The following is a 22,098-nucleotide window of genomic DNA, read 5'->3' on the forward strand; positions in this document are numbered from 1 at the left end:
TTCAGAGTTTCTGTCTTGTAGGAATAAACTAAGCGGGGAGCCTTTGATGTGACACGCTATCTTTGCTCTTGAGAGTCTCTGGACCTTTGAACCCCCCCCCCAACCTTCAGCTGGGCCTCTCACAGGAGTTATCAACTATTATCACTAATACTATGGGTAAGGCAGAGCAGACTGGCCTGAGGTGCAGCTTTGTGCTTAGGACCCATGTTCCTGGTTCCCCTAAGTATGGAGGCTGCTGAGCTGCCTCGGCTTAGCTCGGCAGGAGAGTCTGGAAGTGTTCCTACATATACACTGGGGTTTTTATTTTACTCTTTGTGGGTTACATAAATAATCCATGTCTCCACACAGAGACATAGACTTTTGATGTCCATGGGTCCCCATTTACCCTTTAGCTACCCACGATCAACTATGGTCCAAAAATATTGAATGGAAAATTTCAAAAACAATGAAATATTTCGAGAGAGAATGCATTCACGATGTGTGTGTTGTTACGTATATTGTTTCATTGTTAGATGGTGCCAGCTTCCTGCTGTGTCTAATTTATCAATTACCTTTATCCTAAGTGTGTGTGTGTGTATATATTATACATGGGGTCCATACTATCTGTGGTTAAAGATACCCACTGTGGGGGCTTGGTCCCTTCAGATGGGGGGATTATATTCAGATGGGACACTGGATTTAACATGCACGGTTGCTTATATTTGTTCTAATTTATACTTTGGGTCTGTTCTGTATTATAACCTTATCAGGCAGCGGCCAGCAGGGACAGAGCTGCTGTGCAGTGGAGGCGTACTTCCTGGCTCATTGTGGGAAGGGGAGCAGGACCAGGGGAGTGGGGTGGGGTCTAGCCAGGAAGAGGGGGAGGTCTGCCTTAGCATTGTGGAGAGCAGTGGGATTTAATGCTGCAGCCCAGCCGTGCTGGGGAGAGAAGCTGATGCTGTGAGGCAGACCCGCTGGGGAGAGAAGCTGATGCTGTGAGGCAGACCCGGATCCCTGTTTCCTCGGAGACAGTGTTTGGAAGTTGAGTCCAGAATTTCTGTAACGTGAAGCCCTGTGCCTGGACTGGGAACCCAGTGACTCCCATGCCAGGGAGCAGGGGTAGTGCGCTCCATTCTTTTCAAATAGCAAAATTTCTGAGCATCTGTGATTACGCAAAACCAGGTCTGTCCACTGGGAAGTAGTGTACCTAAGACACGATGCTGTTGACACTTTGTAGCTGGGAAAAAGCGTTTTTCTGTTGGCTCCCCACCTACTTTTATCTGGGTCTGCTGTCCCAGCCTGTTTTATCAGTAGCTGGATTTCACTCTCTCACTCCCACGGCCAACCGCTTCAGGCCTGGGTGCCCAGCCGACATGTTCAGTTCTGATCCAGTCATTAGTGATGTGTTTGTTATTTGGGGGTTTTGATAAGGACAAATTATAGGGTGACCTAGTATTTGCATTGGACTCCTTAGTGTTCCTAAAATTTGTGAGACACTAAAGAAAGCTATGGTTAGAACTAATATTAGAAATGGGGGGTATAAGGAAATTATATTGTATGAATCCCCCATAGTAACTGGACCCACCATCATCAGAGAGTTCGTCCCAGAAAATCATCCTCATGAGGGAAGAAAGTCCCAGACAAGGTGTTACGTGTAATGTTGAGAACTAAAGCAAAACGTCACTAAAGGGTTATTGCAGGTCCAAAGAGAAGCTCTGATACCTCCAGAAGACTGTCATGAAACAAATGTGAATGGATATCCTGGAAGGGGTGGAAAGACTGTAAGAGCCACTGGGGTGGGGATAGGGTAGACCTGCTGGGAAACAGTGTCCTCTGGGCGTGATGGGCAAATTCCACACACATAATCCCAGCAGTGTGGATGCTTGAGCGAGACCATGCCAGTCACCGTTCCAGATGAGACAAAGGCTGGTCAGCTGCTGAGGGTTTCTTCAGGTGAACCATGGGATGGGTTGCCTAGGTCCTAGGGACTAGTACTGTACCTACATACATGCAGGAAACAGTATTTGGACTTGCTTTGGTTTTGTGTGTGTGTGTGTGTGTGTGTGTGTGCACATATATAGCATTTTATATATGTATGTGTGTGTGTGTGTGTGTGTGTGTGTGTGTAATTTAATGCTTCATCATTATGATAGGCTCAAATCATGAAACTCCATACATGTGTATATATACAATTTGTACAAGGACAGGTCATAAATATGAGAGGGAGATGTAAAGGGGATACAGGAGAGTTTGGGGAGGGATGCATACACTGAAAATGCATTGTATCCATGTGTAGAATTCTGAAATAATTAAATGATAATTTTTTAGATTTATTTATTTATTATTTATACAGTGTTCTGTCTGCATGTACACCTGCAGGCCAGAAGGAGGCACCAGATCTCATTGTAGATGGTTGTGAGCCACCATGTGGTTGTTGGGAATTGAACTCAGGACCTCTGGAAGAGCAGCCAATGTTCTTAAGCTCTGAGCCATCTCTCTAGCCCCAAATAATAAAATTTAAAAGATAGCATGTCAAAATTTTATATGCCTGTAGAAGGAATTTCTGAGGCAGTGTTTGTCACATTGAGGCTGGATCGTGGATGTTTCTCTGTGTTATTTGCACGGTAAGCTGGGGTTTTTAGCAAACCATAGCATGTAGTACAACACTTCAGTGCAGTGCTGAAGAAAGGAATGTGACTGAGAAATAAGTGAACCAATACTCATGCACCAGAAAGCATGCATTCAGTAAGGCAAGGCTCCATTTTTATCGGGGCACCTGTCAGGCTGTGCTGATTGTCTTTGTGTTCTGGTAAATTAAAGATTTTTCTTTAATTTTGGATGAGTGGTTTTCATGCTGGACAGCCTGAAAGAATCTACCGTCTTTTTCGGTTGTACAGTTACCATTCTTTTTACCTTTCACCTTGTGTGTCACCAGTTTCTTGCAGCAGGAGTGACAGATTAGACCGGAATGCAGTCACCTCAGCTGCCTCACTCAATGGCACGTGCCAGTGCGGGCCCGGGTGTACCGTCAAGTGTCTTCCTCCATCCTTCTCCATCCTAGTTTTTGACACCGTGCCCCTTGCTGGCTGCTTTGGCCAGACTGACTGGCCAGGGAGCTCTAGGGATCTGAACTCGGACCCCCGTGCTGTGTGGCAGGCAGTTTACTGACTGGACCACTCCCTAGCCCTGATACTTTAAAGCTTGGTGTGTCTCTACCTTATCTAGAATGATTTTGACTTTCCTACAGGAAAGGAATGAAGGAATGGGATGGCTAGGGGCTTAATGATGAGACAGATGTGGCAATGTGTGAAGTCTGGCTGAAATGCCGTGGGGTTTATAAACAGCTTGCTTCAGCTTATCAGGGTTTCTAGTTAGCAGCTTACAGGCTGCGTGCACCCGTGATAGCTGTGAACGTGACCAAACACAAAATCAAAATTTACTTAAATGTGAAATATTTTTGTGTGATTTTTAAATTAATTAATCATTGGTGTGTGTGATGCATGTGGGAGGGGGTTGGGCCCACACAAGGGCACTCAGAGGAAGTCGGGGGACAACTCTGCAGAGCTGATTCTCCTGCCGTGGGTGTAGGTTTCAGGAGCTGAGCGCAGGTCGCCACGCTAGCATGGCAAGCCTTTCCCCACCAAGCTGTCTTGCACACGGGTTACGTGTGACAGTCACGGCATCAGCTCACTCGGCTTGTCTTTCCCTTTTCAGGATCTGGGACGATGTCTGGGGAAGTGCCACCCAATATTAACATCAAGGAGCCTCGATGGGACCAGAGCACTTTCATGGGCCGAGCCAGTCACTTCTTCACTGTCACTGACCCCCGGAACATCCTTTTAACAGACGAACAACTAGAGAATGCCAGGAAAGTGGTGCATGACTACAGGTGATGCCAGCATCCGGTTTTCTGACCTTTCACGTAATGGATCATTGTGTTGATTGTTTTTAAACTACTTCATGATTTTGCAGCATCTTTTTTTCCAGCAAACTACTGCCTACCAAAATAAGTGAATAAATAACAAATAGGAGGACCGAGTGGATCCCAGAGCTGATCCTTACCACAGCGTGTCAGTGTTCCATGCAGCTTGATGACTTGTGTGTGAGCTCTTTCCCCAGCAGCCAGCATCCTTCTGTGTTTGGGTAGAAACAGCGTCATTGAATACCCTGGGTCCTGATGACTAGGCTAGGCCTGTGCTGCTGAGAACAGCCCCAGTGAGCAGCCTTCTCAGCATCATATTCAGACGGGAAGGATTCTGACTGGAGTTCAGGGATGCAGGTGGGGGATGTACCCCATCGTAGAGCCACACAGGAGCTAAGAGGATGCCAACTACGTGGGGACACTCTGTCCTCCACAGTTATCGATCCCCTGCCCGGGCCTTTAACCACTCCTGGTAGAAACCACCAGAAAAAAGGTCTTATCGGTATGGGACATGACAGGCTCTTTTCTTGTTACTCCATGAACAATACAGTCCACCTGTACTGGGCACTTGTGTTCCTTGGGGTGTGGCGGGCAAGCTGGAGATGGTATCAGTGTACAAGCAAGAACAGAGACATGATGCTCCCTGCCTAAGTTCAAGCTACTCGGAAGGCTGAGGCAGGGGACTCACTAAGCTAGTGCTCAAGACAAGCCTGAGCAACATCCCAAAAAATAACAAGGAATGTATATCATTAAATACGAACAGACAAATATGCATCCTAAAGAAAATGCCCTAATCTCAGAACTTGCATGCATGCAGGAAAGAAAGATGCAGCCAGAGGCATCAGGTAGGAGTAGGTCCAAGGCACCCTAATCTTCCCCATTTGAAAACACTTCGAAGTGGGCATATTAAAAAGATGAAGCAGTGTATCTTGCAACTGGCAATACCCTAATCGGCTCAAAATCTAAAACAAACATGAGGAAAGGGTCTGCTTTAGTTCTCAGAAAGTACCGGTGTGCACAGTGACAGCAGCTCACCTGCATCAGAACACTCAACAAAATACGGGGGAAGACAGCTCAGCGGTCGAGAGCTCACACTTCTCTTACAAAGACTGAAGTTTGGTACCCAGTGTCACATCAGGCAGCTCACGAACACCTGTCAACTCCAGCTCTAAGGGATCTAACACTCAGTCTCTGTGGGTGCCTGCACTCATGTGCATGCGCGCACACACACATAGACACAGTGTGTGTGTGTGAGAGAGAGAGCTGAGGACAGCTGGCTCAGACCTGTGTGACAACTAAAGTAAAGAGTCTGAGTAACTAGAGCGCCCCTGCCGGGCTAGAAAGGAAGACTTCATACTGTGGCCATGACACTTCTCTCCCATAACAGTTCCCATCAACACAGCAGTGATCAGCTCTAAGCAAGGTTTCCCTGGAAGAATACTGACTTCAAGGAAGGCATTTTTATAAAAGGAGAAATAGAAGGAACACACTTTTCCCACCAGCAATTATGTCATTAAAATGGTGAGTGTGGTCCTCACCCTACAGTTAAAGCAGGAGCACAGTAGAAAGCTAGCAACCAAGCCTGATGCTCCTCACGCCTCAGCTGATAAAAACCAGCCAGCCTGAAGGAAGGCTCAGCAAATCCCACATTTTCATATTTACAGTAAACCCCTGCTGCTTTCGAAGACAGACTCTGGGCAAAAGGCAGAGGACATAGCTTTTGCTGCCACAGCATACAGCTTGGGCCCTGAAACCCTGAACGGGGCAGGGAAGAAGGCAAGAAAGGACAGACACATGTTCAGGAAAGTGCAGGCAACCTGGAACACTGGGTGTTTATTAGATACAGGAAGAGGAGGGGCGAGCTGGTGGAGGTAGGAGGTCTCTGTAGATGAGCAGTCTGAGGCTGTAAACTTCCTGCAGGAGGAAGCTGTGGCTTCAAGTCTTCCCTCGCACTGCAGCCCATCCTTTGCCATCCCTCCTGAGCCTAACCCATGTGGGGATCTGGCTTTTCCAGTTTCTCCTGGAGTCAAGGCCTTAGTCTTTGTTCTATACATTCTCTCAGGGAATCTTCCACATCCTCTAAACTCAATCACGTGCAAAGGATAAATGTCATAAAAACGTTTAACATTGTACATGGCTGTTGCTTTAGCAGATTCACTCATGTGTTTCTAAGTAATCTTGGGTGTGGGGAAATTCTATTTTGAAGGCTTATCCCCACACCCTTTGTAAATGGAGAGGGAGGAACAATTAAAATCCCAGCATTAGGAGAGGGATATTTTAACCACGCTGTGTCGTACCCTGTAGTGTTTAAAGGACGGTGATGTGCTCCTTGCCAGTGTGGAGGCTGGAAATCTGAGTCACCGTAAGCGCACACTCCTTGGAAGGCTCTCGGGAGGGTCTTCCCTCCCTCTTCCAAGGTACCAGAGGCTCTGGGAACTGTCGGCCTCCCTTGGTGTCTGGGTGCATCATTGTGCTCTCTGCTTTCTCTGTACATAGGCACTATTCCTTGGCTTTATGGGCCACTTATCCAAAAGGATTTCACTTTGTCTGTAGAGGCACCCTATTCTTGGATGTGGAAATAAACTGGGAGTTACTATTAAACCCAGTGTAGGTGGTTTAGAAAAATGTTATATAAATGGGCACAGAAATAGTTACAGAATATTTCTACGTAAAAGCCAAGGTTAATGAGCATCTGGTTTGGTGTCATACCTTAAACACCTTGGAAGACTGAAAAAGTATTCACCCAAATGTTGCCAGTGACAAACAGTAGATAAGCCTGGGGTAATTTCATTGCTCCATTAAATTTGAATATTTTCTAAATTTCTGACAATGAGAAAAATCTGACAAAGTGTGCACCAAGCCCTTTATTTGCACCAAAGGGTCCCTAACCTCAGTTTACCAACTGCAGATTTAAAATAAAGTGATAGCCTTGAGTGCCATAACATTGGTCTGATGTTTAGAAATGGTTCAAAGTTTGCCAAGTTCAGATGGCATTTTTAATGTCATTTAAAACAACGAATATTTTCAAGTTGAATGTTCCTTGATGGGCATATTACTTTGTTATTTTCCAAATTACAGATAATTGAGCTGAACGGGTTTGAGAAGTTCACAGTAGCTGTATTCTTGTTCTTATGCTTTAGGCTGTATGGGTTTGTCAGGGATGGAGCACGTGTCAGTGTGTGTGAGGCTCTGGGTTCACTCCCCAGCACCTGAAACACACAAATAATTCAAACCCAGTTACCGCTCGCACTCTAACAGACCTGCCAGGTCCCATAGGTTTAGCAAAGTGTCACAAACCATAGAGCTCATGGTGAAATATCTGAACGGAGCTGGTTTTGGTCGTCTTCTAGACAAGGAATAGTTCCCGCTGGCCTCACGGAAAATGAGCTGTGGAGAGCCAAGTACGCGTATGACTCGGCTTTCCACCCGGACACGGGAGAAAAGATGACCCTGATAGGGAGGATGTCGGCTCAGGTCCCGATGAACATGACCATCACGGGCTGCATGATGACCTTCTACAGGTGAGTTACAGCATATCTGCGCGGCAGCTGCCAGCTGGTGAGCTGTCACAGTCATTCAGTGTCGTAACGTAAGCTCTAATAAAGTAAACGTCACAGTGGCCACGTTTAACAAGAATGATGAAATCACCCAACAGTGTGTGTCGGGATGTGTCGTGTCCCATAAATGTAGTCAGTAAGAAAATTAACTGAATGTGGCGCTGGCGAGACTGTTCAGCGAGGAAAGGTGCTTGCCGCCAAGCCAGGACACAATTCCATTCCCAGGAACCGCTCGGTAGATGGGGGAGCCTAATTGTTGCACGTCATCCTCTGAGCTCCACACACGTGCACGTGCATACAAAATAAATAAAAATTCAAATTAAAAAAAGTGTGAAATAAAGTAGAACATATCACATCAGAAACTAAGATGGAGGTGGGGTTATGGCTCTCCCCTGTAATCGCAGCTCTTACAAAGCTGAGACAAGAAGATTTTGAGTGTGAGGCCAGCCTGGCTATATAGCCCGAAATCCTAGCACACAGGAGAGTAAGGCACTTGGAAGCCATGAGTTTGCGGTCCCTCTTGGCAAACAAAATAAAATAATAATAATAAATAAATAAAATAATAATGGTAACAACAACACAATCCACTGTATTTAAGCTTGGGTTTTGCCTCTAAAGATGCTAAATAAGGGGGCAGAGGTGGCCCAGTAGCTGAGAGCACTCCTGTGCTGCTCTCTCGGGGACCCCAGCCCAGTCCCCAGCACCACATGGTGGCTCACAGCTGTCTTTAATTCCAGCCCCAAGGGATCCAACACCTTCTCGTGAGCACTGAAGGCACACAGCACACCCCTGGACATGCAGGCAAACGCGCACCTGAGCTAAACATAACTGAAGCCTTTTTATACAGATACTGAATAATTCCTTTGTTTAAACGAAAATTGGCATTTTCCCTAAGTCTGAAGCCCTTAAGGAAGTGACATAGAGAAAACCATCTAGAAACAAATTCTTCTCTTTCTCTCTGTAAATTTAAGTTTTGTTTTGTTTTGTTTTGCTTTGTTTTGTTTTGTTTCTTTGTGACAGAAGATGTCCTGGATAATTTTTGTCAACTTGACATAAGCTAGAGTCAACTAAGTAGAGAGACTTCCAATTGAGAACAGCCCCATCTTAAAGCTGACGTGTGGGCAAGTCTGTCAGGCATTTTCTTGAGTAATGATTGACATGGGGAAGACTAGCTCACAGCGCGCCATGCCTCCCTGGGCCGGTGGTCTGTCTCAGGCTGTATAAGAAAGCAGGCTGAGCAAGCCATGAGGAACAAGGCAGTACGCAGCATTTCTCTGTGGCCTCTGCTTTAGCTCCTGCCCTGACTTCCTTCGGTGATGGACTGTGAAGTAGAAGTGTGAGCTGAAATAAACCCTTTCCTCCCCAAGTTGCTGTTTGTCATGATGTTTATTACAGCAATAGAAACCCAAAGACAGGAAGGAGCCCTGTGAGCATGATGGTAAGGAAACTGGGTGTCAAAGTTGACGCTCTGGCTCCTGTATCTGCAGCCCAGGCTTTCTCCCTTCCTTCCTTCCTTCCTTCCTTGCTGGTAGTTGGTGTTAACATTTTTTTCTCTGAATTGGTGGATGCTCACTGGTGCTGGTAGGTGTGCGACTCCTCTCTCTGTTCTAGGACCACACCAGCTGTGCTTTTCTGGCAGTGGATAAACCAGTCCTTCAACGCTGTTGTCAACTATACCAACAGAAGCGGCGATGCTCCCCTCACTGTAAAGTAAGGCCGCAGGCTGACCTGTCCTCCATGCCCCCTTGCTCCCTAAGCACCAGTACATTTATGTGCACAGCTTGCTCTGCAGCGTCTCTCCTGCTTCCCCTGTATCAGGATCGCTGTCTGCTTCTGTCTTGCCTTCTCTGACATCATTTGTCCTGTTAGTTGGATGATGATGTCTCTCTTATACCCTGAGCTTAGGACCCTCTAGAATGCCTACCAGGTAGCCCTCAGGTCTGGCTTCTGCCAAAAAACTCTTCTCTGGCCTGCACAAGTCAAAGCTACCAGTCTCAAAACAGAATGACGGGACTTCACTGAGGAATAGACACTTTACTTTAAAAGAGCTTCATTGCTGAGTCCAAAGAAAGCAATGAGCTTATGAATTTGCCTCCTGTTTCAGAAGATTGAGTGGGTAGGGGCAAGCTGAACTGATTAAATAAAACTATAGATACAAGCTGTACAACACTTAAAAGAGAAGCCATTTTCCTCTGTATTTTGGAAAATTGCCTTTGACTCTCAAATATTCTGCTGTCCTCAGATGGAGCCAAGGCCCCTGGGCCCTGCCACCCAGTGGTGTTTCTCAGTCAGCAGCATGGCTTGGGCTCAGCCACACACTAGGGATGGGCTTGGCCTCTGTCTTCAGTGAGATGGCATTCTAAGAACAGCACTGCTCTCTGCTTTCTCTGCAAATGTTAAGATTTCAAGTGTTTATGATTTGCCCCCACACATCCCTGAGCCTTTCCTGTGTCTGCAGCTTTCCACACACTCGCAGCCCTGCTCTTCCCTCATCTCTTCCCTCACCTACCTCGAGTGCTTCATCTGCATGTCTGCTTGTGGGGGCGGGGCCCGTTGTTTTAGGGGAGTGTTTGCTTTGTCTCTGGATTACGACACTGATGGAGTGGCCCAGATGTTGTTCTGCGAACCCTCCATTTCTGATTGCACACTTCCGTGTACAGTCAGCTTCCTCATGTCATATGCTCATGATCCCTGACGTGCACCTGTCACTGACACGGCGTCTTTGTCCTTTTCAGTGAGCTGGGAACGGCCTATGTTTCTGCAACAACCGGCGCTGTTGCGACAGCACTAGGCCTCAATGCCTTAACCAAGGTACTTTAGTTTCAGTTCCGTGACAAAGCGTCTTAACCTTTTCTCACCTGTCACTCTGGGTGCCTCTGTTATTTCTCAAAAGAGTTCCAGTCGCTTGGCTTTCTTGTAGCCTTCGTCAGCTGCATATTTTAATTGCATCGTCCAGTGGATTGGGGAAGGGTTGTAACTAGAGCATCAGACAAGACTGTTCCCAGCTCTGTGCATTAAACATGGAATGCCTACTATTTGGCTGTGGGTTTCCACATTTGCTGCTACAATTTGTTGTGCCAACATGGGTTGATATCCATGGGAGGACTCGCCTTCTCTGAGGAGAAAGGGAGGGGTACATAGAGGGAAAAAAGGTCAGGAGGGGGGGGGAGAAATTCCAATGGGAATGTAAAGTAAATAATTAATTAATGAAAGAAAACATAAAATGCCTTTCTCTAAAAAGTCTTCCTGAGATGTGGGGGACGAGCTTTAATGTGCCTTGAAGAGGTAGAGCTGGCATCTGAAATGAAGGTTGTGGTACCTGACGACTCTAAAGCCCGTGTGCTTTCAGCCACATGAACTGAGCTATCAAAGGGTCTTTGATAGCTACGTCATCTCAGTATGTCCAGAAAAGGTAAAACAACGCTTCTGGAATTATCTTCCCTACAGCACGTCTCACCACTGATAGGACGGTTCGTTCCCTTTGCTGCTGTAGCTGCTGCTAACTGCATTAATATCCCGCTAATGAGACAAAGGTAAGATGAACAAAGTTTGGCAAAGACGTGTGCCTGACAATAGAGTTTCTCATAGCAGAGAAAGTAAATGAAATCTGATCTTTGCTTCGAAATACTCTGGGATGGGGATTGTAAGGGCGAGCCCATCGGGTTCTTTCTCATTGAAGTAAACCGAAAAATGCCTACAGGCTTAGAATGCATTGTCTTCCTATTTCAAAGTTATATCTCTAACCTGCACACTCTACAAAGAGAGAGTTCTGTCAGATTGAGACCAGAGAGAAAGAAAACCAAAAGTTTCTTGGTTTTTCCTTAGAATTTTCTTATGCAGCTTAAGGTAATTTTAATTTTTATCTTTGACAATGTTTGGTGTTTTGTTTTGTTTTGTTTGAAATAAAGGTAGAAGAAAGAATAGCATTGTGGAGAGATAATAAAAAGCAGAGCAGTAACAGGAGTTGGGCTTCCAGCATCAGGAGCTGTAGCTAATGAATATCCAATGGGGCTATGTCGCAGTAACTATCAACACTTGAGTTGACTCAGTGACACTATGTACTGTATCTATTTCTGATTTAGAAAGTTGTTCAAGTTTGTACATGAGCATAGAAATTAACCTCACCTTTGAGCTAGCACATCCACCCCTCAAATGATGCCATTATTGGAAAAGTACATCCTTCTAGAAAAAAAAAAAAAGAGTGCTCGTGCTATTTTCCCTGTGTGTCTATCACAGGAGGCTTGGAACCTGTTCATGATATTCAAAAATAGACTTATCAGTGCCAAAAATGACACTTGAGTGGGAAACTGGATGAAGGAGGCAGCTGATCTTTCTCAACAGAGTCCTTTTGCTCCCTGAAGGCATCTGTGAACCCCTTTGCATGTGCTCTGCCCTTCAGGGAACTTAAAGTTGGCATTCCTGTCACTGATGAGAATGGCACTCGCTTGGGAGAATCGACCAATGCTGCAAAGCAAGCCATCACACAGGTGGTCATCTCCAGGATCCTCATGGCAGCCCCTGGCATGGGTGAGTGAGCCTGCTAGCTCTGCCTTGTAGTCCAAACCAAGCTTTCATGTATCAGTAAACAAAAGCAGCAAATGGCGTTCCCTTTTTTGAAAATCACCTTCTGATGGTGAAGCCAGCAACTGAACAAGTAAATAAAATACATGATACAAATGGGAAATCCTTTACCCAAATGCTTAGGGCTTTCAAAAGTGTCGGAGATTTAAGAATTTTTTTGTTTTGTTTTTTGTTTGTTTGTTTGTTTTCTTTTCTTTTCTTTTTAAGGTTTTGAAACATTTACATGTTAAGGCCCAAAGTTAAATTTGAAGCTTATTAATGATTCATACACATCTTATACAGGTGGCTTAAAAATAATTTTATGGGGCTGGAAAGATGGCTCAGAGGTTAAGAGCACTGGCTGCTCTTCCAGAGGTCATGAGTTCAGTTCCCAGCAATTGTAATATTGCTAATGGTTTCATACATGCAAGAAACATTGTGTATTGTTGATTTGTATCCTGACTGATGTCACCTGAGTTGAGAGTTGTTGACAGTTCCATTTGGGGACATCATTTGGTTCTTGACAAGTTTCTGATTTTGGAATGTTTCAGAGCCAAGGGTTTGTGGGTTAGGGATGTTAACCTGTGTGTGAAATGATGATGAGAGCGAAGGGAAGGGAAGGTGAGGGATACTAGAAGCATGGCTACCAGGCCAGGCCAAGTAGAGATGGAGAATCTGAGGTGGAGTGGGCATCAGCACAGAGGCAGGAGCTCGCCTTGCATGGGAGGCATTCTGCAAAGGCAGCTGGAGGAGAGAAAGGGTTTTAAGAGGCCTTGAAGACTGGAGACATGACCGGGGCATTCCAAGCTCTGACTTTTAGTCTGAGGACTAGAGGACCATGCTTTGAACATGGTAATTATGCGAATATGGGTGCTGTGTGAGACTGGACTAAAGGGGTGCAGCAGAGGTAGGTGGAGACGGTTTGGGAGGCTTTCTCAACACCACAGGCAGCAAGCCGTGGCTAGCTGGACCAGAATGCTGTAGTGGAGGGATGAGTGAGGTTTTCCTTGCAACAGGAACAATGGTCATTCCGAGGGTGGCTAGCAGGAAACGTGCACCTGGCAGCTGCTCTGTTGTATGTGGTGTGGGGTCAGCATGAGCAGAGAGAACATGTGTGTCATATGAAGACCATTAAGATTCTCCTGTCTACCCAGCGGGTTGCTCAGAGGACCTAAAGAAAGTTCTCATACACTTAGAATCAAAGGGCCTGGGAGTGATGGCATTTTCTGCCGGAAAAGAAAACAAAGAAAGAAACCCAGGAACTAATGTGCTTGCATTTCCCCACCTAAGCTGGTGTAAACAGCACTTGGCTGTAGAAGATGCTCTTGCATGAACCGTGTCTGTTAGCTGCTGTCAGGTTTGCATGCTGATGGTTTGGCTATCGTCACACGATGCTCTGAGCTGGCTAGTTGGGATGAGCAACAAAAGCTGGAGAAAAGGTGCAGACAGGAAAGCTAAGGCACATTCTGCAGTTGACCCTGTGTGTACGTAGCTCAGCATCCAAAGAGCCAACCTTCAGAAAGGAAAAGACACATGGACTGCACACATTCAGGCTTTCTTGTTATCCCTCAACACTAGAGTGTAACTATTTGCATCTCATTTATGTTGTACTGTACGCTACAAGTTGCCCAGAGAAGACCACAACTCTGAAGGCTGAACATCCATGCTCTCTGTACCCACAAAGAGTCCTGAACCCAGTCCCTGTAGATGCTGAGAGACAAGCAATATTGAGTTTCCGCTAACTGGGGGAGATCACCATTGTCTGACTGAACAGAGGAACCCCTCTGTACTCTCTGGGATGCCAGTGTAGTCTCTGGAGGTATCTAGGAAACCGCAGTCCTATGATGTACAAAGACTCCACTGAGTCCAAGACCAGCAGCTTGTCACTGCCAAAGAGAAGGCTGTCGAGCCCCCAGCATACCACTGGCTGAGCCCTGACTTCCAGGCTTCCTGCAAACAGTGCTGCACCCCAGCTTCTGCTCAGCTCCAGCTCTTCATCTGCTTCAGTTTGAGTCTTTTCCATTTTCTGAACTGCCCCTCTTCTAGAGGCAGCTGGCTCAGTGTCTGTGTTTCCAGTAGCTTGCTTATTTTCAACACCGTTTCATCCCTGTGAAAGACCCAGTCTCTCTCTGCCACTGAAGTCTGTGGGAGCGGTGGGCATGCTGAGATAGTGGATGTGTTGTTAAAAGGCTGTGAGCTAATGAGCTGATGCTGCCTCCCTCAGTACAGCCAAGTTAATGTAATGGTCCCTGTTTCACAAATGGGAAAACAGAAACCTGAGGCTCTGAGGCTGGGGAAGTGTTCCAGGATCCCCAGCTGGCAAGGTGTCTCGGATGTCCTGAGCAGTTTTTCTCTCAGCCAAAGCAGGATCCTTCCAGCTGCCTCCCTCCATGGTAGGCACCCAAGGAAAGTGACATTTAGTTTATTTTGCTAACAAGGAAGGAAAAACATTCCTGATGTCTAATATTGTGAATTTAAGGTGAACTATGAATTTCTCTCAAAGATGCTAAATTTTCTGTCTATTAGACAATAATAACATTTTACTTTTCGAATTCCTGGAGGATAAAAATCAGTTCACTTTCTACCCTGAAAAGTATTTGTTTTTATTTGTGTCCATGTTGTGTGTGTGCAGTCATATGTATAGAGGCCAAAGATAACATTGGGTTCCCTGGACCTAATGTGGGAGCTGAGAACCAAACCAGGTCCTCTCCGAGAGCAGCCCATAGTCTAATCACTTAGCCATCTCTTCAGCCCGTCCTCTTTATTGTTTCCAGTGGATAAATCTGCAAGGCCTGCTGGGAACATTCACACACTTGTATGTGATGTATAACAATTAATGATTAAACCTAGATTCAATCATTTAAAAAGTGCTACAGAAGATTTCATTCTGCCAGTGACCTAGGCTAAAAGTGACAGAGCTTTCTATCAGATCGTTATGGGAAACTCAGCTGAAGACAGGCAGTACGTGAAGATTTAAGCAGCCCTGTCTGTCTTTATTCCAGCCATCCCTCCATTTATCATGAACACCTTGGAAAAGAAAGCCTTTCTGAAGGTAAGACCCGTTTCTCTGTTGTCATTTTTTGTGTCCTTTTCTTTCTTTGTCTTTTCTTTTTTTTCTTCCAGACAGGGTTTCTCTAAATAGTCCTGGCTGTCCTGGAACGCACTTTATAGACCAGGCTGACCTTGCGCTCACAGAGGTCCCCCTCCAACTGCCTCCCAGGGTGCTGGGATTCAAGGTGTGCACCACCGCAACCAGAGTCCTTGTCATTAGTCTTCGGACTTCACCCTGAACGGAATGGTTAGTGAGTGGCTGTAAGTGTCCATGCTTACTTAGCGGGCCAAGGTTACCCGATGTGGCTGGAGAGAAATCAAGCCAGACTTGGGCTGGAGGGGCCACAGCAAGACTGAGGCTGTGATGGGTTTATTGAGAGAAATCAGACTTTTTATAAACTCATCAGAATCAATCTAGTGGCAGTTGTTGCCAGGATCAATACAGCTGCAGTCGGCAGGACGCAATGATATTTGCGAGGTATACAGGGGACACAAGACAATGTCTGAGGCCAATTGTCCCAGCAAGCTTCCATGACTCCTTGACTTCTAAGGGAACATTCAGAGGAACACAAAGTCGCCTCAATGCTTCGCTGCCTGAGCAAGTGCATCAGGCTCTCAGGAAACATTGTGCCCCAGGAACCATAGATTCTAACCTGAAAAACCCATGACCCACGCCTCTCAAGGCAGCCAGGCCAGGCCAACTGCGTGGGTTCCTGCAGTGACAACTTGAAGACAGTTTCCCTTTGCTAGTTGCTTTTGAAAACACCTCTCCTCTCAGGTGTTTGTACACGAGATTTCTGCTGTGGTGAGGCAGTGCCCCGCTGTCCACCCGGTTACCTGCTGCACACCTAGCTGGGTCAAAGTGAAAAGATGGAGGCAACTTTAGAATGTCGGAAGTTACTTCTCTGTAATACTGGGAATGGGGAGGTTTGGAGCAGTCACTTCCTGGAACATTGGTTTAGTATTTCTCTTTGCTAGTTGTATCTAAGTTTATTAATATATCAGCTGTTTCCCCTAAAGGCCTGGAAATATATACAAGAGAGTGTGCATTGCTTGTGCCACCTTGTACCCTTTAGATTGTGTTTTGTAGTTTCCGGGACTAGCCCAGTTGGGATACAGTAGGATAGGATGGCTTTCGTGTCACACTATGTGTGGAGACACGCTCCTCCCTCCCTGGAGGAGCGGCTGTACATGGCAGCTCCCTTGGGGTGGGCTACTTGAGGCTTAAAGGCAGAGCTGTAAAAGTAAGGGAGCGTCATACATAAAATTTCAGAGAAAAGGTGCTGTCCCAGACCAGAATCTTCTGGATGAGATCGTGGTGTCTACTCATTGGCCCGTGTTCTCCAGTCGGGCCCCAAATAATGAGTGGACACTTCACAAACACTCTCTCTGTATAAGCCAAGAAAATACGCTGTGAGCACCTCCCCGTGCCCCGGTAAAGGGAAAGGAGAATTAGAAACCCCAAGATACGCTTCCTGAACTTCAAGGCTCTGTCACTGGAAAGCGGCATAGAGTAGTGTGGGGGTCACTGTCGAGTGACAAATGTCTCCTTGCTCTTGGAGCCTTGTCAGAGGAACTCCTGCAGCTTCTCCAGGAAGTGGCACTCTCCTGACAGCCTCGGTCATCAGTTAACGCCAAGGTGAAACCGCAGCTACTCACGTGGTAAGCCTGGCGACACCACAGAGAATCCCTTGGGTCTCAGTTACCTAGGGTTTCCACAGCCCAAAAACAGTAAACGGGGAATTCCACAAGCCAGCAGTGCGTGTGTTTTAAACCGTGAGCCTTTCTAAACGGTCCCCTGCATCCTGCCTAGAGTGTGGGTCAGCCTTTCATCCGGGGCATCCACGCCGTTCACATTATCTGCCTGTTAGTCACTTAGCAGCTACCTCGCTTATCATGGCAGCTGTCATGTCACATTACCTGTCTCCAAGCATCCCTGACTTTATGTAACAGTGGCCCCACAAGGCAAGTAATGAAGCCGGCAGTTTCACTATGCTATATGGCAGTAATTCTTATTATTAAATTCTTAATTGTGTTAATAGCTATCATCAATTCTTAAGTGTCTCTGATTTATGGTAAACTTGGTCACCGGAAGGTGTGCATGCACAGAAACATAGCACGTGCCAGGCTAGGGGCTATCCAAGGTTCTAGGCAGCCCTTTGGGGGCTTGGCTAAGGAGCCGTTGCCATCTGGAACAGGATGAAATTGTTTCCTCTACTTCAGTAAATTACTATTTTGAAGATACATGCAGAGATTTTACTAAAGTCTTTTCCTAGTACAGACTTTAGGAAAGCTTGTCTTTGGTGGTCTATGTTAACTGACACTAAACTCTACCTGTAAACTACCAAATGATGACTTCATATGCAGTTTGCCAATCAGAGGTCTCCGTGGCTTTCAGATAATCTGAAAACAGATCCATGTGCCCTCCTCAGTCAGTCTCCGCTTGACTGCCAGGATCAGATTCAGACTGTGAGGGAGAAAAACCTACAGCGTGGCTTGAGCACAGGGGCGGAAGTCTTGGGAACAGTGGTGTGGAAAGAGGGCCTTCTGATGGATCCACGCAGCAGACACGGACCCCATGTCCGGACCCCATGTCCTGAGCTATTCTCTGCCGGCTCTCAAGCTGGAAGGTGCCAAGTCTTTATCATCTGTGCTGAGGTCATATATTGACCCAGTCTGCCTTTTCATGTTCTTGGTCATCCCCTCATGCCAAAGGCAAGTGATATCTATCAGCCTTTAAAAGCAAGACTAGGGTTGGAGACATGGCGCGGTGCTTAAGAGCACACACTGCTCTTGCCAAGGATTCACATTCCTTTCCCATGCACCCACGTCCCATGACTCCAGATCCCGGAGTTGCAATGCCCTCTTCCGACCTCCCAGGGCATCTCTACTCGTGTATAAATACTCATACAAAAACACACAGTTAAAAATTGTGTGTCTGTGTGTGTGTGTCTGTGTGTGTTTGTGTGTGTGTTCATGTGTCTGTGTGTGTGTGTCTGTGTGCGTGTGTCTGTGTGTGTGTGTGTGTCTGTGTGTGTGTGTGTGTGTGTGTCATGGCTAGATTTCTAGCCTTGGACGGTGTCATGTCTGTCAGTTTTTCTGGCATAGCTGTAACAGGTTTTGTTTGTTTGTTTGTTCGTTTGTTTGTTTGTAAGAAACGATAGTAACGGTTAGTCCTTTGACATGCAGCTCATGGTCAACAGGATTTTGTAGGTCACTGTGGAAAGTTTTCAGGCCACGTTCAGTAGCAGCAGCAGCTCAGTAGCAGCATCATTACACGTAAGCTTTCCTGGTACCATCCACACCCAGTGAGCAAGCCCCTGGTTCTTCAGTTCTGTAGGGTCACCCACAGCCCACACATATTAAATGACAGATTCCACACACAAACGTAATTCCTAGTGCAGCTTGACGGACAGTGGCGTAGAAGCTGAGAATCTTGTCTCTTTTCAGAAGGACATCATTCAGGGAAGTTGGCTCCAGCCATGAACACAGAACATGCTGGCTGTTGACAATACATCTTTATCATGGCTCAGAATTACATCAGTTCATAAGAAAGTGTATGTCTCTTTGGTGGAAGACAAATGGCCATGGGGGAACCTGAGACATGGCATTACAATTCACTCCTGCCTTTGAATTTCTGGGGTTGTTTGAAGTTGCTTCTCTTTCCATCTTTATGTCAGTTCTTGGGACTGAGCTTGGGTTGCCAGGTCTACACAGCAACCATCTTTATCCACTGAGCCATCACTGCCTCACACCCATCTTAACTTAGAGTTTGCAGCAGGACTTGCAGCCACACCCTTCTATGACCTGAAAGTATACCACCTCAGTTTTTTGTCCCCTCAGAACCTCCATCACAACCCCCAAAGAGGCCACTTCGGAATCCTGGGGACAAGGTGGAAAGATATGGTCAGAATAGTTCGGGATCATTTCACAAGCCTCCCTAGCTACAGGGAGTCTGGTGGTAGCTGATTTCCTTCCAATTCTAAAAGAGCATGTTGCTTTGAAACAGTCAAGGCTAAGTGTTCTTGAAAGCAGCATGTATACTCCATACTCCCAAGGTCAAGAGTGACCCACACATACCTACCACTCCCAAGTTCAAGGGTGAAGTTCTACTTACATCCTGTCTTTGCACTTGGGGCTTGTTAATAGTGTAAGCGTTATTCAAACATATGCTGGGGCAGAATATGTTCCTGTTTGGAGCTTACAGTGTTTTCTCATCATTTTTTTGAAATGCAGATTTTTCTGTGATGACCAGACTCCCCTACCAGCATGGAACCGAACTGAACATTCTCCGCTTTTTAAACAGTTCTTGGGGAACATTCAGCATGACTCATCCTCCCCCACAGCTTATCTTTTTCCAAGTGAAGGGCTGGGAAAACACACCAGCTATGGGCAGGTGACTCATGAAAATCCCTCCAGCGAACCAAAAGTTCACTGCTTAAATTACAGGGCAGCCTTGAGCAGTTGTCCTGAAGGACAGGCCTCAATCTCTTCAAGCAGCCTGGCACTTCCATTGGGAATCACGCTGATGGGGTTAGACCCTGAAGTCATTCTATCCCTTAGAACTTTTAATTCTGAATCTTTTTTTTCTCTAATAACAGGGTGCAGAATGTGCGTGGTAGCTGTTTGGGGGTGTTTGCTAATGGACATGAGTGTGGCATTCTTTACTTATTCAGACAGTATTTAATGTTGAGCTCTTTGCTGGATCCTGTGGTAAGCAGTGTTCAATACTGGAGTCACAGAAGCATGGCATGAGCCTTGCTCTCAGTGGAAGGAGACGCAGGGCCAGTGGTGGCAGCACGGGGTGATTTTAGTTTGGGGCAACAGATTGCAGAGGAGCAGTGGCTGGCGCAGATCACAGAGGGCCGCCGGCAGCCAGGGTTCGGCAGAAGCCTGTGAGAACAGAACGTGGCTTGGTGGGGATTTGAGGGTGGCTGGGTTATACAGAGGGAATTGATTCTACCTGTATGCAAATTAACCATCCATGGTTCATGGAGTCTAAATTGAAAACTCAACTATAAAAAGAAAATATCATTGAACACAGAGTTTGGGCAGAGATTTCTTGAATACAAGACCAATGAAAAATTAGACTACTCCAAAGCAGTTTTAAATTTTGTCTTTCAAAAACCAGAGAGAATGAAAGAAAAAAAACCCACTAGGGGAAGGAAGTAGCAAAGCGAGCCATCTTGGTAAGAAAGCCAATCAGGAATTTGTAAGGAACTTACAACACTCATTCAAGGAAATGGCTCATCCTCACAGTGCAAACATGGGCGAAGTGTTAAGCAGAAGCCTCACTGAACACATGCAGAGAACACATAAGAAAGGCTTGAGCTATTTCAGCCATTGGAGAAATTCAAATTAAAACCACATGTTACTGTGAACCACCTATTACAATGGCTGCCGTTAAAGGTTACAGTGACCAGTGTGATGGGTCTGTGCGGGAACTGGAACTCTCAACCTGCTGGTGGCAGTGTAAAATGGTGTAGCCGTTTTGAAAAATACTTGAGCCATTTGTACAAACATATGCTACAACTCAATCCAGCCATTTCACTTCTAAGTGTTTTTCTGAAAGAAATGAAAGCAAATATCCATAAAGAAGAAAGTTTGCCACAGCTTTGTTTGTGTTAGCCTCAAACTGGAAACAGCTCCAAAGTCAACAAGAAAGTGTGTTGCCCTATTCATGAAACACTTACCTTGTCGGTAATGAATTATTGATGCATGCAGCAGCATGAGTAATTCCCAAAGTAACCACACAAAACACAGACACTGTATAAAACCCTAGATACAGTCCTGGTGCTACACGACTCTGATGCCGCTGTTTGGGCGTAGAGATAGGAAGGTCAGGAGTTCAAGGTCATTCTTGGCTCCCTAGGGAGTTTGCCTAAGCCAGCCTTGTCTACATGAGACTATACAAAAAGAGTAAACTCAAGCCTTAGGAAGCATAAACTAATACATAGTGAGATCAGAGCTACAACTTTTCCAGGGGACAGGCCAGGAAAGGAAAGGAATCCCAAAAGGCACAGGAAATGTGGGAAGCAGTTATGGTGACAGATGGGCTCGTTTTCATGTGTGCATCTTAACTGCATGTAGGTCACAAATCACGCTGTACACATTGGAGATGTATAGTTGGCCTGTGCCAGTAAGTTTAACATAAGAGGAGCCATCGGGAAAAGGAATTGAGATTCGTGTAGCATCTAGATACAGAGCATCTAGATACTATGTATCCCAACCCATATCAGCTTGAAGATACATATCTTCTAAATAAGATATAAAGTATGTTACATGTAATAAATAAGAACGTTCAATTCATCTAAAGTTTTTGTGTGTGATCTACAGTCTGTTAAGCAAGGCATGTCCCTACCCTGAGGGGTCTGTATATGTAGTAAAAGATTGGACATCCTCAGTGTTCCTGGCCTGGAACTGCCTTTGAGGAACAGGCAGGATGGGGTGATGGAGACAGTCAGGAACCAGGCTAGTAGTCATGGGCTTGGTTTGCAAGCAAGTCGGAATCCTGCAGGACCCTTGTCCTTATGAAGAGCCCTCCAGCAAAGCCAGCCTGGCGTCTGTGTGTCCGTCCTGAGGTGACACACATGTGCACTCTTTCTGGATAAGTCTGGCGCTGTTTACTTAGGCAAACAAGAGGCCACTGGAGACGGAGACGAGGTCTGGTCTTATGGGTTCCAGTTACCCATCCTTCTAAGCTCACTCAGCAGTGAGCCTGCTGGCCCGTCCCCATGGCTGGGTGCTGTCCTGGGTGTCTCACGTCCAGGAGGGTCTTGAGTGAGAATTTATCATCTCCCTGTGAAAACCCCTCATGAAACAGCCAGTAGAGCGGGGGAGGGAGAGCCACATGTTTAAAACCAGGTAGCCCTGTGACCTGAATTTAGAATGGGTGCTAGTGAGTCCTAGACAGCCTGGCCCAAGGATGCGTTCTCAGGATATGTCCTGTCTGTAAGTGGCTCGTGACAGTGGTTTCCTTCAATCCCTCTTTCCGCCCTCCATGTTGGCCTCCTGACGATGCCTTTCTCC

The 22,098-nt window shown here is 46.2% G+C and overlaps 1 protein-coding gene and 1 long non-coding RNA gene across 8 annotated transcripts in view; one reads left to right on the top strand and one right to left on the bottom strand.

Moving 5' to 3' along the window:
- Positions 1 to 22,098, bottom strand: part of LOC132649351 (uncharacterized) — a 133,268-nt gene that overhangs the window by 13,320 nt on the left and 97,850 nt on the right. The window lies entirely within an intron of this gene.
- The window catches only part of Sfxn1 (sideroflexin 1), a 35,962-nt gene that overhangs the window by 9,558 nt on the left and 4,306 nt on the right, over positions 1 to 22,098 (top strand). For 6 of the 7 annotated variants that reach the window (XR_009587710.1, XM_060372722.1, XM_060372724.1 and 3 more), the window contains exons 2-8: positions 3,694 to 3,868; positions 7,252 to 7,422; positions 9,070 to 9,168; positions 10,194 to 10,269; positions 10,906 to 10,991; positions 11,858 to 11,985; positions 15,021 to 15,070. Coding sequence is in view for 6 of the 7 variants with exons in the window: in XM_060372722.1 (XP_060228705.1) it covers positions 3,705 to 3,868; positions 7,252 to 7,422; positions 9,070 to 9,168; positions 10,194 to 10,269; positions 10,906 to 10,991; positions 11,858 to 11,985; positions 15,021 to 15,070 (774 nt within the window). In the remaining variant the exon portion in view is untranslated. Of the gene's footprint in view, positions 1 to 3,693; positions 3,869 to 7,251; positions 7,423 to 9,069; positions 9,169 to 10,193; positions 10,270 to 10,905; positions 10,992 to 11,857; positions 11,986 to 15,020; positions 15,071 to 19,305; positions 22,093 to 22,098 lie in introns of those variants that run through there. The other variant, XM_060372725.1, reaches the window with a different exon arrangement.

This window comes from Meriones unguiculatus, chromosome 19 (genome assembly GCF_030254825.1).
Source record: "Meriones unguiculatus strain TT.TT164.6M chromosome 19, Bangor_MerUng_6.1, whole genome shotgun sequence".
In the NCBI taxonomy this organism is placed as follows: Eukaryota; Metazoa; Chordata; class Mammalia; order Rodentia; family Muridae; genus Meriones; species Meriones unguiculatus.